We start from the raw sequence: 14,605 nt of genomic DNA, 5'->3' as shown, positions 1-14,605 counted from the left end.
AACACATAAGTTTCTCTTTCTTAAACCCTAATTCCTTGATATTCAAATCTGTCTCCAAAACCTTCTCTCCCTCTCTGTTGCAATGGCTAGTACGACGACGAACAACCACAACGAGCAGGAAGTAAACGGTTCTGATCAAAACCAGAACACGAAGTTACGTTTCGAAGATGCTGATGAATTAATGTGCGACGCCGGTGACAATGCCGATGTCGCTGATGACATAACCAGCGCCGATTACTACTTCGACTCTTACTCACATTTTGGTAAAAATTCCTTGAAATTTTCATCTGCTTCCTTCATGTTTTCATCTCCAAAAAGTACTAATTTTGCTTCCAATTGATTGATTTCGCAGGTATTCATGAAGTAAGTATCCTGCATTTTGAGAAGAATCTTTTGTTCTGTATACTTTTTTTTTCTTCTGATTGTGATGTCTGACCTGATGATGATTGTTGTTGTCTTGTAATAGGAAATGTTAAAGGATGTAGTGAGGACAAAGTGTTATCGAGATGTTATATACAAGAACAAGTTCCATATCAAGGACAAAATCGTTCTTGATGTAGGAGCTGGAACAGGAATCTTGTCTCTGTTCTGTGCCAAAGCAGGAGCAGCTCATGTATACGCAGTATGTCTTATCTTTCTCCATTTGTCACAACTGATTGTCTGTGAATGATTTAGATACATGTGATTGATAAATGTTTCTTTAAATAGGTCGAATGTTCTCAAATGGCTGACACGGCAAAGGAGATTGTCAAGTCGAATGGTTTTTCTGATTGTATGTGTCTTTTTACTGTTCTTCAAAATGGATAATAGTCTGATGGCAGTTAGCTGTAACAACTGTTTGATTATTTTTTGGCAGTTATAAAGGTTTTGAAAGGGAAGATTGAGGAAATCGAGTTTCCAATTCCTAAAGTGGATGTGATTATCTCCGAGTGGATGGGTTACTTTTTGGTTTATGAGAATATGCTGGACACTGTCTTGTATGCTCGCAATAAATGGCTTGTAAGTGAAAAAGTTTTCGTCTTGTTCCTGTTATGTCGATGATGGGTTCGTTATAGCTTTAAAAACTTCTTCTTTATGCTCTTTGTCGCTAGGTCGATGGTGGAATTGTTCTACCAGATAAAGCATCTCTCTATCTTACAGCTATAGAGGATGCTCACTACAACGAAGACAAAGTAGAATGTGAGTTTGAAAAAGACTTTTCTCGCTTTTTTTAGTGACATTCGTCTGCAAGTTTCCTTATCTAAACTTTATTTTGGTAAAAAGTCCTTGAAATTTCATCTGCTTCCTTCATGTTTTCGTCTCCGAAAAGTACTAATTTTGCTTCCAATTGATTGATTTTGCAGGTATTCATGAAGTGTAAACCATTAGCAACGGTGAAACATCTTAGATTGGTCATTTTTGGTGGAAACCATTAGCAACGGTGAAATTCTGTTGGGTTTACAAACCATTTCATGATAATTGTATACATTAATAAAATCTGGTGTGAGATTTTTATATTCACCCACCTTGCATTTTTCAGGTTGAATCTGTTGTAAATCTGTTGTAGTAATAACGATGGAAACGAGGTCGTTAAGTAATAATTTATTGTAAACTCTCAAGTATCTATTGTTTACTCTCAAGTATCTATTGTTATTTCATGTTCATTCAGCCCATTTGGTCCGTTAACGAATATATTGAAATTGTCATTTATTATATGAAATAGCTGTCGAATTATCAATCATTGTTACTTCCTGAAGTTGTAGTAGAAATGTTGCATAAAATATCTGTTGTTTTGAGGTTATAATTTCATTTGTATATTCCAGATGGAAGTAGGAGAACTCCCTCAAAGAATGTTTAGAAAAGGAGAAGAACCAAGAGGCGAAAAGGTGAACGCTTATCACAGAGGTCTTAGATAACGATGAGTTGGAGATGTGGTCATTATCCAAAGAAAAAGAGGGTTAGAAAGAATGACACAATAGGTGAAATCGTACCTTACTATTGTACTTTGTTTGGGATGGAAAAATTTGTTGATGTGAAGACACCATTTGTTGATGTGTAGTACAATAGTAAGGTATGGTTTTTCCATCGCAAACAAATTTGCTGAATGAACATGAAATAACAATAGATACTTGAGAGTTTACAATAAATTATTACTTAACGACCTCGTTTCCATCCTTATCACTACAACAGATTCAACCTGAAAAATGCAAGGTGGGTGAATATAAAAATCTCACACCAGATTTTATTAATGTATACAATTATCATGAAATGGTTTGTAAACCCAACAGAATTTCACCGTTGCTAATGGTTTCCACCAAAAATGACCAATCTAAGATGTTTACATATACATAAGATGTTTCCAATTGATTGATGTTTACAATGGATATCTCTAAGATGGCTTCTGGAGATGCTTCCTTTACAGCTCCATTCAAGCTTGTCGCAAAAAGGAATGACCATATCCACGCCCTTGTAGCCTACTTTGATGTATCATTCACCATGTGCCACAAGATGATTGGCTTCTCAACAGGTTTACACTTTTCCTGCAAAGTTTTCTTGATTAAATACGATATTTTGAAACAACAGGCAGAAAGTATGTTGACGCTAGCTTCTATGTTGATATTTGGAACTCACATAACAATCTCAAACTGCAATGCAGGACCAAAATCGCAAGCAACACACTGGAAACAAACGGTGCTGTACCTGGATGATGTTCTGACTATATGCGAGGGTGAAACAATCACTGGAAGCATGACCATTGCACCTAACAAGAAGAATCCACGAGATGTCGACATTAAGCTCAGTTATTCTTTAAATGGCCAGCATTGCAAGATCTCAAGGACCCAACTGTACAATATGCGGTAAAAGACTATCTCAAAGGAAGCAGAGCCAATCTCACAAGTCTCATTCATCATCTTGAGGCTGAGAAAGACAATAGTCATTTGTAATTTTATTGTTTTCATTTCTTTGCAACGTTTCACAACAGAAAAACAGAAAATTTGCCCCTTGATTCTATAAAGAGTATCTCTTTCTTTCTCTTTTCCTGGAAACAGAACAAACGTGGAAATGGACATAGTGGAGAAGAAACATAAAACTATAGAACAAACTATTAAAGCTGGTTTTTTGTATGGTGTGTATGTTACGTACTTTCCAAGCATAAAAACTGAATTGGGAATGGCATTAAAATTTTAAAGGTAGCAATGCTTGCTTAAGAATTCAAAACCAGAAATAGATTTCATTAATATTCAATAGGGTCGATGGTTTTATAACTGCTGTTATACAGAAAGAAAATGACGAACGCTGCGTTGATAAGTGCTGCACGGTCAATGAAAGCTGAGGAGAATAGAGGAAAGAAGAGGAAGGGAAAAAGGAGACACTATCGAAAAGGGAAGTGTTAAGTATAATCTCTTAAGTATGATCTTGCTGTTATCGGTTCAGCAGCTGATCCAAGGGTTAGTTCTGGTGAATTAAGTGATGATACAGTGGGCGACAGTGATGTTGAAGATTGTACAGGTTGATTTACAATGGTGTCTTCCTTTTTGTTTCTGATACTTTCAAGGCTTGAAACAGAAGTTGGAGTAGCATGGGCTTAAAACTAACATGTATTTGTATTTCTAGAAACAAACAAGAAGATTGGCCCAAGATTGGTCTTTTGTATTTCTAGAAACAAACAAGAAGATTGACCCAAGAATGGTCTTCAAATGAGTGTTTGATCTGGGTCCCAAATAGGGAATCAAGAGATCCCTTCGTATCCATTAAATTACATACAAGTTTACGGATACAGTAGGTAAAGACTTAAAGTTTGGTTCCAGAGACTTGAATGCTCCTTGTGGATGCACTTATTGGCAGCCAACTACCTCCAAGCTACTTGGCCAAGGACATTTACAGTTTTAACGTTTAACTATTGTATCCATAAACATCTATTCCATTTAATGCAAGAACAAACCAAAATACAACACGGAGCCGTGGAGCCAACACATGTGCTCCAATATAATTATAATAATGCTAAGTCTTCGAGATAAAATCCTGAAAAGATCACCACTTTTGAAAAATCAAGAACAGTTTCAAACCACCTCCCAGAAGAGCAATGGATTTGGGGAGTAAGCAAATCAAGATACCACTTCACGAGCATCCTTTGTTACCCGTTACTCGCTTTGCTTTTGGTCGGTGTCAAGGGTGTCTCCCATCTACTAATGATTACATTTACGGAGGCTACCGTTGCAATGAGTTAGGTTGTGAGGCTATGTTTCATAAAGAGTGTGCTGAGTCCTTACCAGAGATCAACCACTATTCTCACCCTGACCATCCTCTCAAGCTGATCCTCCAAGATTCCAAACCATTTAGTACTTGTAGCTTCTGTAGAGACAAGTTCAAAGTCGGTTATTGCTGTTCAGTTTGTGATTTCCATCTGGATTTACGCTGTGCATGGAGACCATCCATTCTTGAAAAGTCCAACGCACACGAGCATCCGCTCGAGTTCTTACGTCAACCGCAATTTATCGGTGTTTCCGGTATTCGATCAGATTTCTGTAAAGTATGCGACTCTATGATTTTTGGCCATCGTTATAAATGTCATCAGTGCGACTTTGCCTTCCATTTAGAATGTGCTGATGCTGCTCCAGAAGCTGAAGCATACCACACGTCCCACCCTCAACACCCACTCAAGTTTCTTACATGTAAAGCAGCACCAGATTACGCCTACAAGAACTGCCTTCTTTGTGGGACACAGTTTGATGATGACCAACGGCTTCCACGACTTCGACTTCACCACTGTGATGTTTGTAACTTCAGCCTATGCGAAATTTGTATGCAAAACCCACCACCGGTTAGTGTTGTAAGCTTGACGACCCACGAACATAATATTCATCTTGTTCCAAGACGCATAGAGTTCACTTGCAATGCTTGTGGGACGTTAGGCAACCAAAGCCCTTACTTCTGTCTTCAATGCAATTTCATGATTCATCGTGAGTGTATCGATTTACCACGTGTCATAAACATCAACCGTCATGATCACCGTGTCTCTTACACCCCTCGTCTTGGACATGAAGAGTGGAAATGCGGAGTTTGTCGTCAAAAAGTGGATGGGTTCTATGGGGCTTATTCTTGCTCCAAGTGTCCTAGTTTTGCTGTTCATTCAAGATGTGCAACGAGTAAAGATGTATGGGACATGGTCGAACTGGAAGGAACACCCGAAGAACCTGAAGAACCTGCGCCCTTCGAGATCATTGATGATAACACCATAAAACATTTCAGCCATGATCATAATTTACAGATCATCAACAAGGATGAGTTGATTCTACATGAAAACATAGTTTGTGCAGCATGTATCTTCCAGGTTTGCTCAGAACCGTCGTTCTACAGTTGCAACAAATGCGATTTTGTGCTCCACGAAAAATGTGCAAACCTTCCTCGGAAGAAACGACATGTGTGTCACAACCAACGTTTCACACTAGGCACAGTTTCTCACCTCACATTGGTTCGGTGTGGTCTTTGTCTCCAACGGTTCACAGGTTTCGTGTATAGATCTAATACTACTCGTATGGTTCTAGATGTAAGATGCGGTTCGTTTTCAGAACCATTTGTGCACAAGAGCCATCCACATCATGCTTTATACTACACCAAAGATCCCTCCAAGTATTGTAGTGAATGTGGGAAGAGAGCAAGGCTTAGTTGTGGTGAGTGTAACTTTAGCTTGGACTTTGAATGCGCTTTCTTGCCGGAAAAGGTAATGAATCATAGGTACGACGACCATCCTCTCTTCTTGTCTTGTGGTGAAAGCAATGTGGATGGCAAATATTGGTGTGAAGCATGTGAAACAGAGGTGAATCCGAATAAATGGTTTTACACTTGCAATGATTGTGGTGTAGTGTTGCATATTTCATGCGTTGTGGGAGACAGAGAATTCTCATATATGATGCCAGGTTCGTCATGGCCAATAGCAAGATTCGTTCATGCACAAGTGGTATCTAACACTTCTATTTGCAGACCGTTTTGCCGTGTGTGTAAGACTCGATGCAAGCTCCCATCCATTATCAAGATTAACAAGATTAATTACACGCATGGAGTAGACGTATACATCTGTTCTTTCAGATGCCTCGTAGGAGTATCAGACTATTGGATGCTTTAGTTAAATGTCCTATATACGAGTATACTGGTATACAATATAAGTAGGTATTTTCCTTTTTGTTGTGTATTAGGTTTTAACTCATGAATTTATACATACTGCATCTTGGCTCTGGAATCAACATTTTTCGGAACCAGTTCTTATATGTACAGAAAAAGAAAATTCTATCAATACTAACTCGTGAAATGGGATGAGCACATTAGGTTATTTTCTGTCTAGTCAATACAGTAAATGGAAACCTTGTTGCCAAAAAACAGAGACGTGGAAGTGAGAACAGAGCAGAGAAAAACAGAACATAGCAGAGTGAATCAGAACAGAACATATTTCAGAGAAATGACTCTTGGATTAGTATTGTTATCAATACGGATTTTCTTGCCAGTTCTTTTTCACTATGTACTTAGCCTTAATCTTCGTAATGGCATCGACTAAACACAAAACCAAAACTATATGCGATGGTCAATTTATCACCAGGAGCATGACCATAGTACGAAACAAAAAAATATCCCAGAGATGTCGCTATACTTTGAATGGACAGCACTGCAAGATCTCTAGCACCCAACTCTATAAAATGTGCTAAAAGCTCTCAAATAATGTTGAAGCTCCCCCACAAGTTTCTTTCATCTTCTTGAGTCTGAGATTAGACAATTCTGATTTTGTAATTCTATTGTTCCATTTTGCAAATGTTTCAGTCAAAATGAATCAGAAATTTCTTCCCTTAATTCTATAAAAACCATCTCTATCTCTTTTGAAACTTAAACGTGGAAATGGACATACTGGAGAAGACACAATCAATTATAACAAACTAACAAGCTAGGGATGAAACAGAATGAGTGAAGTGATGACTAATACCAATCCAAAATCTTTGTAGATAAAAGGAATTGAGATTGGACACAACAACTATACATATGAAGCGAGTAGGAGAATACTGAAAAGCATTCTCTTATCTATTGTTTTGCTTCCCAAATCTTTTTGGCAGAGCTATTAACTAATCTTGAAAGACAAGGAAGGATATCATTTGGGGACGCACGTATGAAGCGTTGTGTTAACATAGCCGATGCTCAAATAGACTTGTCAGGAAATTTTCAATGAATGCAAAGGACATTGTTGTAGATACTAAGGACATGGGAGTAGCATGGGCTTTACAAAGAACATGTACTTGTATTTCTGTAAACCAAAAAAAACAAAAACAATATTGACGACAGTGATGTTGAAATTCGACGGATTAGCCTTCTTAATTTTTTTTATTTTTCTTCTGTTCTCTTTCCACAAACAGCTCCAACTTCAGCAGCAAACTCCAGACATGACTCACTGATGAGTTTATCAACAAATTTAAGAGCACTGGTCTGAGATACCTCACAAGGCTCTTGAGAGTCAATATAACTCAAACCAGGAGAATGACAGTTTCCTTCAGGCGAATCATCCTCAACGAAAAGCTTCCTCGCTGTTCTATTTCCTTATCTTTTTCTTTTCAACAGACATACTGGGAGGACATTTCTGAATCTCTACTTCTCCAACATTATATTTTCAGACGAGAACTGTGTGTGGCTGCTTGACCAGAAGAATGACAGTTGACTAAAGTAGAACAGTCCCTGTTGAGAAGCTTTTGAGTTGCAGCTTGACAAAGAATATTTCTCATGCTTGGAGGCTAATAATCTCTGACCAACTAATGTAGAGTCTAGACATTGTTGACCCAAGACCCACGAACTGAAGCCAACTTTAATATCTAACCAGAAGAAATACGAGAACTTGATGCAAGAAAACAAATATTTCATGTTTTTTAAAACAAACTCTGCAATTTACTGGTTAGAAACTCACCAGAGAATATCCCGCTGTTTTCATTAGCATGCCTTCACATTATCAGATTTTCGCGTCTGCTATGCGATTCATCACAGTCAGAAAGCTCCTTGTTGTCCACCAAGTAGACAGTAATATCATCATCACTCTCCGCAACAGATTCATCATCAGAATGGTCCGGCACCAAGCCATCAGAAGTGGTTCTTCTTGGGTTTTGAATCCTAAATCCACAGCTTGAGTTTCACGACAAAGAAGAAACTCAGCAATAAACTCAGAAGTGGTTCTTCTTGGGTTAATGCAATATTGCTTGGTATCTATTTGCTCTAGCCATAAGAGTTAAATTTAAGTACTGCAATTGGACACTTGGTTCATCTTTGGAGTGAAAAAAATTTGGGTTCCTTCTTCCTCTTTGTAGTGATGATATTTGCAAGAAGATGAATGATTAAGATTTCAGTGTGATTTACTTGGCTGGTGTTGATCTTGCTGAGGCATTTTTCTTGAAACTGATATGGGAGTTAAAAGGAATGTCTTTGGGTGGTGTTCAGAGAAAAAATTGACCAATTGGGTCGTTGGATCCATAATAACATCCAGTAATCCCTACTTCTTTACTCATATTCTGTTGTTTGCTAGCTGTCTTAAGTCACTAAGGTTCTAAAATGTTCATTTCATTTGCTATTTTGTCCTGGAGATGTCCTTGTGAACACTGCCTCTCAATTCTCATCTTCTGGTTAGTTTTGTAAACCGTTCATGTTTGGTTGTGCTTACATATAAAAGTGAGAAGAACTGAGAACCTATGACTGGTGAATGAGGTTGCTTAGTATCTGTTTCGCTTCAGCATATATATTCGCCTTTTCGGGTAGCCTTATAAACCTCTATCTGTGCAGAAATCTAAAGACGAAATTGTGTTGAGGAAAGTTCTGTATGATGCTATCTTTTTGGTAGATTATTCTTTCTTGTCCACCAAGTTATCTGCAAACCTAGCAAAAAGTTTGACCATTTCAAGGTTAATTCTTATTTCTTACTTACGCATGAGCTACTGAGTTTTGCATGTACAAAACGTGATTTCAAAGTTCTTGCACTCTTAATTGAGTCTTTTGCACGACCAGTTTCATCTGAGTCCCAAGTGGGAACAAGAAATTCTTTGTCTACATTGAATTACCAAGTTTACGGATACAGTAGTTAAAGCTTGGTTTCAGAGACTTGCATGCTCCTTGTGGATGCACTAAATTGGCAGCCAACTACCTCCAAGCTACTTGGCCAAGGACATTTACAGTTATAAACAGATATTCCATTTAATGCAAGAACACCCATTAACCAAAATACAACACGGAGCAGTGGAGCCAACACACGTGGTCCAATATAATTACAATAATGCAAGTCTCCGAGATAAAATCCTGAAAAGATCACCACTTTTGAAAAATCAAGAGAAACAAAAAGAGTTTCAAACCACCTCCCAGAAGAGCAATGGATTTGGGGAGTAAGAAAATCAAGATACCACTTCACGAGCATCCTTTGTTACCCGTCACCCGCTTTGCTTTTGGTCGGTGTCAGGGGTGTCTCCCGTCTACTAATGATTACATTTACAGAGGCTACCGTTGCAATGAGTTAGGTTGTGAGGCTGTGTTTCACAAAGAGTGTGCCGAATCCTTACCAGAAATCAACCACTGTTCCCATCCAGACCATCCTCTCAAGCTCATCATCCTAGATTCCAATCCATCTACTTGTAGTTTCTGTAAAGAGAAGTTCAAAGTCGGTTATTGCTGTTCAAATTGTGATTTCAAACTGGTTTTACCCTGCGCATTGAGACCAGCCATTCTTGAAAAGTCCAACGCACACGAGCATCCGCTCGAGTTCTTACGTGAACCGCAATTTATCGGTGTTTCCGGTATTCGATCAGATTTCTGTAAAGTATGCGACTCTATGATTTTTGGCCATCGTTATAAATGTCATCAGTGCGAATTTGCCTTCCATTTAGAATGTGCTGATGCTGCTTGATAAATTGATGAGAGTAAGAACACAAAAGTGTTTAGGAAGAATTATATTAGACTCTCATAAGAATAATATTACAAGATGCATTCTTTTATATAGAGATAAACTAAACCTAACTTTCCTAATTTAAGATAAACATAAATGTAAATAATATATTTAGAGATAAAGGTAAATTTCCTAAACTAAAATCTTCCATAATCTTCTGGATCTTTATCAGTATGGTCGATCACATCGATCTCTCAATACCCTCCCGCAAGCTCATATGTGGTAACACATATGAGATTGGACATGTCTTCAAAATATCGGTGTTATACTCCACCGTCAAGTCAATTGGCTTCAACACCCAGCCATTAGGTCATTAACGACGTTTATACCCGGTCGTAGGGTTCTTCAAGTAGTAGAAAGGACAAAACTCGCAACTGCGATGTTTAAAAAGAATTCGCGATTGCGAAATAACAACTCACGAGTAAAAGAAGTCGAATCAAAAGAATGTCTTTGCGAGGGCAGAAAACATCATCAAATATGAACGAACCAAAATCAAAGGTCCATGCTCATAAAAAATCGCCATACATGTAATATATGGGATCATGAAATCATAAAGAGAAACAACATCTTCAGAACGTGTTCTCCAAAAAACTAGCAATTGTGCTAGCCAATTAAAAATTCAAGTTGCTTTGACATGACCATTTATTGGCCGAAATAATAAAATAAGCCACAAACAGACTTCAACTTTGGTGTCTTCAGCACCACCACATACGTGAAGAAGATAGAAGGAAAAATAAAAAAAACCACAATCCATGGGAATTGGATCTAGGCTCTGATACCATGATAAATTGATGAGAATAAGAACACAAAAGTGTTTAGGAAGAATTATATTAGACTCTCATAAGAATAATATTACAAGATGCATTCTCTTATATAGAGATAAGCTAAACCTAACTTTCCTAATTTAAGATAAACATAAATATAAATAATATATTTAGAGATAAAAGTAAATTTCCTAAACTAAGATCTTCCATAATCTTCTGGATCTTTATCAGTATGGTCGATCTCATCGATCTCCCAATACTGCTCCAGAAGCTGAAGCATACCACACTTCCCACCCTCAACACCCACTCAAGTTTCTGACATGTAAAGCAGCACCAGATTACGCCTACAAGAACTGCCTTCTTTGTGGGACACAGTTTGATGATGGCCAACGGCTTCCACGACTTCAACTTCACCACTGTGATGTTTGTAACTTCAGCATATGCGAAATATGTATGCAAAACCCACCACTGGTTAGTGTTGTAAGCTTGACAACCCACGAACATAAACTTCATCTTGTTCCAAGACACATAGATTTCACTTGCAATGCTTGTGGGACACAAGGTGACCGAAGCCCTTACTTCTGTCTTCAATGCAATTTCATGATTCATCTTGAGTGTATCGATTTACCACGCGTCATAAACATCAACCGCCATGATCACCGTGTCTCTTACACCCATGTGGATTTGTCGTCAAAAAGTGGATGGGTTCTACGGGGCTTATTCTTGCTCCAAGTGTCATAACTTTTCTGTTCATTCAAGATGTGCAACGAGTAAAGATGTATGGGACATGGTCGAACTGGAAGGAACACCCGAAGAACCTGAGGAACCTGCGCCCTTCGAGATCATTGATGATAACACCATAAACATTTCAGCCATGATCATAACTTACAGATCATCAACAAGGATGGGATGATTCTACAAGAAAACATAGTTTGTACAGCATGCGTCTTCCAGGTTTGCTCAGAACCGTCGTTCTACAGTTGCAAGTAATGTGATTTTTTTCTCCACGAGAAATGTGTGTACCTTCCTCTGAAGAAACGTCATGTGTGTCACAACCAACGTTTCACGCTACACACAGTTTCTTACCTCACATTGGTTCGGTGTGGTCTTTGTCTCCAACGATTCACAGGTTTCGTGTACAGATCTAATACTACTCGTATGGTTCTAGATGTAAGATGTGGATCGTTTTCAGAACCATTTGTGCACAAGAGCCATCCACATCATGCTTTATACTACACCAAAGATCCCTACAAGTATTGTAGTGAATGTGGGAAGAGAGCAAGGCTTAGTTGTGGTGAGTGTAACTTTAGCTTGGACTTTGAATGCGCTTTCTTACCGGAAAAGGTAATGAATCATAGGTACGACGACCATCCACTCTTCTTGTCTTGTGGTGAAAGCAATTTGGATGGCAAATATTGGTGTGAAGCATGTGAAGCAGAGCTGAATCCGAATAAATGGTTTTACACTTGCAATGATTGTGGTGTAGTGTTGCATATTTCATGCGTTGTGGGAGACAGAGAATTCTCATATATGATGCCAGGTTCGTCATGGCCAATAACAAGATTTGTTCATGCACAAGTGGTATCTAACACTTCTATTTGCAGACCGTTTAGTCGTGTGTAAGACTCGATGCAAGCTCACATCCATTATTAAGATTAACAAGATCAATTACACGCATGCAGTTTGTTGATTAGTATCCGCACACAAGGTCAATTTGGTAAATATTATTAGGTGGAGCTCGGAGATTCTTGTTAGATAGAGGTGAGGTCGATGTGATTTTGTCGAGGTCTTTTGAGTGAGATCTACTATGCGAGGTAAGAGTTAGTGATCACAAGTATCAGGTATTTAGTCTTTATTTCAGATTACGGATTCCGTAATAAATGAGGTTACATGGCTATTTATAGTGTTTAAATTAGGTTACATCTCGGTCAGAGTAACTTGGGCGGCTGGGTAGATAGACCTGACCGACCGTCTATCGGAGTGTCGTGCTGGCGAGCTGTTTCATCTACATCGACGTGGTGAGCTGTTTCATCTACGTCGATGTGGCGAGCTGCTCCTTTCTCGAACGACCTCGTTTTGGCTTGGTGAATGGGCTTTTGTACACCTTCGATCCTGTTGGGCTTCTCCAATTTGTTAATGGGCTTGGTCGAAGTTACAGAAAAGGGGGCTGTGCTTAGCCCACCTACAACAATTGTCCTCCCCCCCCAGTCCATTGATGGAGATGTTACTTCGATATTCAACGCATCGAGTTGGGGACCTTTCAACTCTCGGGACCTCGATATCGATATGGGATCCTCAGAATCGAGGTGATACTTGGGAGTCGGGGAATTGCGTGTAATCCTTAACGCTGTTAACGAAGAGTCGCAAAAAGAAACGATCGACTCGGGAAACGAAGAGTCGCGAGTGGAAGCGTGATTCTCGGGAAGCGCGTGGAATCCGTATTTAAATAAGATACTGGGACGCGTCCGGATAATAATGACTCTCCTTGGTAACCGCTATTCTTTCCTTCATATATTCTACCCTTTTTCTCTTCTTCTCATTTTCTTCTCCGTTGATAAGAGGTAACTTTGCTCTCCATTCTCTCTAGATTTTCTCTCTCTCTCTAGATTTTGTCTTTTCCGCCGCTTCTGTTTTCTTGTTCACGGTCTAGTTTGCTCGATCACGCCCTTCCGATTACATCCTAGCATCGATCGATGACTTCGGGAGATCTGCGTATTGAGTCGAGCTTGGAATCCAGCTCCAGATCTGATCGGGAAGCTTCTGGGAACACTAGTTCCTCTCCTGAGATGTCTTCAAGGTCCGACACCCAATCAGATCGAGGTGAGTCTCCGTTGGTCGAATTGGCGGATCGAGTCCGTTCCGACGAGGCGTCTCCGCGAGGCAAAACTTCGGATCTCTAGATAGTCGCTCTAGAAGAAGATCCACAAGACGGCGACGCTACGGAACAAGCTGAGGAAGAGGTTGATGAAGGTGGCGAGGAGGATGATGAACAAGGCGAGAAAGTTAGACCTCGAAGAAAAGGTTCCAAGCGTAAAGGAGATATCAAGAATCGCCTGGTCAATATTCCGTCCCAGATGACGGCTCAGCACCTAGAGGAAATGCGATTACGGTACGGTTTTCGCGGCGAGTTGATGGTGCCAGGTCCCGAAAATTGGCCATGGCAAGCTCCAGAGGGCTGGGTCACGCTTTACGAGGCGTGGTTCAGTCTTTGTCATCTCTGGGTGCCCTTGCTGAGGTTTTTGACAGACTACGTCCATCGGAGGCGTATCGCTTTCTCGCAAATTCTTCCTGCGGGGATCCGGTTTATGGTCGCGGCTCTGTTATTTGGGAGCGAGGTCGGGGTCTACGTCGATTGGCGTTTCTTCAAGGAGATGACCAACGTCCAGAAGAACAACTCGATCCCAGGCACATACATGATAAAGGCCAGGAAGGATTGTTCCCTGGTTTATCCCGTCAACAGAACACCGAGCTGGGAGGCGTCATTCTTTTACACGAAGGTGGACGAGGCGTTGGTGGTTCGACCCAAATGACTGCGCATCGAGGGGATGACGAGGTTGAGCCTCGACATGACGACGATCTCGCCACGGTTGCAAAAGGCGAGGTTCATGCCCAAATGAATGAGCCCGAAGCGAAGGTGCAAGCGGAAAGTCAGACGGTCGCCGAAGAGACTGATGAAGCCGCGAGGCGAACTAGGAGGGAGGCAAAGAAGCAGAAAAGGAAAGAGAAGAAGAAAAAGGAGAAGGAAAAGGCCGAAGCTGCACGGCTTACCGAGGTGGCGAGACAAGCCGAGGCCACTAAGACGGCGGCAAAGGAGAAAACAAGGAAGAGATCCTCCGACGAGGTGGGTGCAGGTGGTAGTGCTGATCGCGAGGAAGAACATATGTCTTCTTCGGTGTTTTCGAACACTTTGCGA

At 40.1% G+C, this 14,605-nt stretch overlaps 2 protein-coding genes and 1 pseudogene across 2 annotated transcripts; all 3 read left to right on the top strand.

The window, feature by feature from the left end:
* The first annotated feature begins 43 nt into the window (after nt 1-43).
* Nucleotides 44-2,841, top strand: LOC18025764 (probable protein arginine N-methyltransferase 1.2). Its single transcript, XM_024160311.1, is given in 8 exon segments — nt 44-263; nt 353-363; nt 467-622; nt 709-772; nt 857-999; nt 1,092-1,179; nt 2,219-2,506; nt 2,636-2,841. Coding segments are annotated over 8 exon segments (1,137 nt in total). The 5' UTR covers nt 44-82.
* Nucleotides 2,842-4,063: 1,222 nt separating this feature from the next.
* Nucleotides 4,064-6,124, top strand: LOC18025763. The gene has a single exon (XM_006408821.2). It carries the CDS (start codon nt 4,064-4,066, stop codon nt 6,101-6,103), a length of 2,040 nt encoding a protein of 679 aa, XP_006408884.1. The 3' UTR covers nt 6,104-6,124.
* Nucleotides 6,125-9,358: 3,234 nt separating this feature from the next.
* Nucleotides 9,359-12,382, top strand: LOC18025762 (annotated as a pseudogene).
* The last annotated feature ends 2,223 nt before the right edge of the window (nt 12,383-14,605 follow it).

This window comes from Eutrema salsugineum, unplaced genomic scaffold (genome assembly GCF_000478725.1).
Source record: "Eutrema salsugineum unplaced genomic scaffold, Eutsalg1_0 scaffold_12, whole genome shotgun sequence".
Lineage (NCBI taxonomy): Eukaryota > Viridiplantae > Streptophyta > Magnoliopsida > Brassicales > Brassicaceae > Eutrema > Eutrema salsugineum.
Note: the sequence above shows the minus strand (reverse complement) of the source record. Positions and strands in the feature narration are given on the sequence as shown.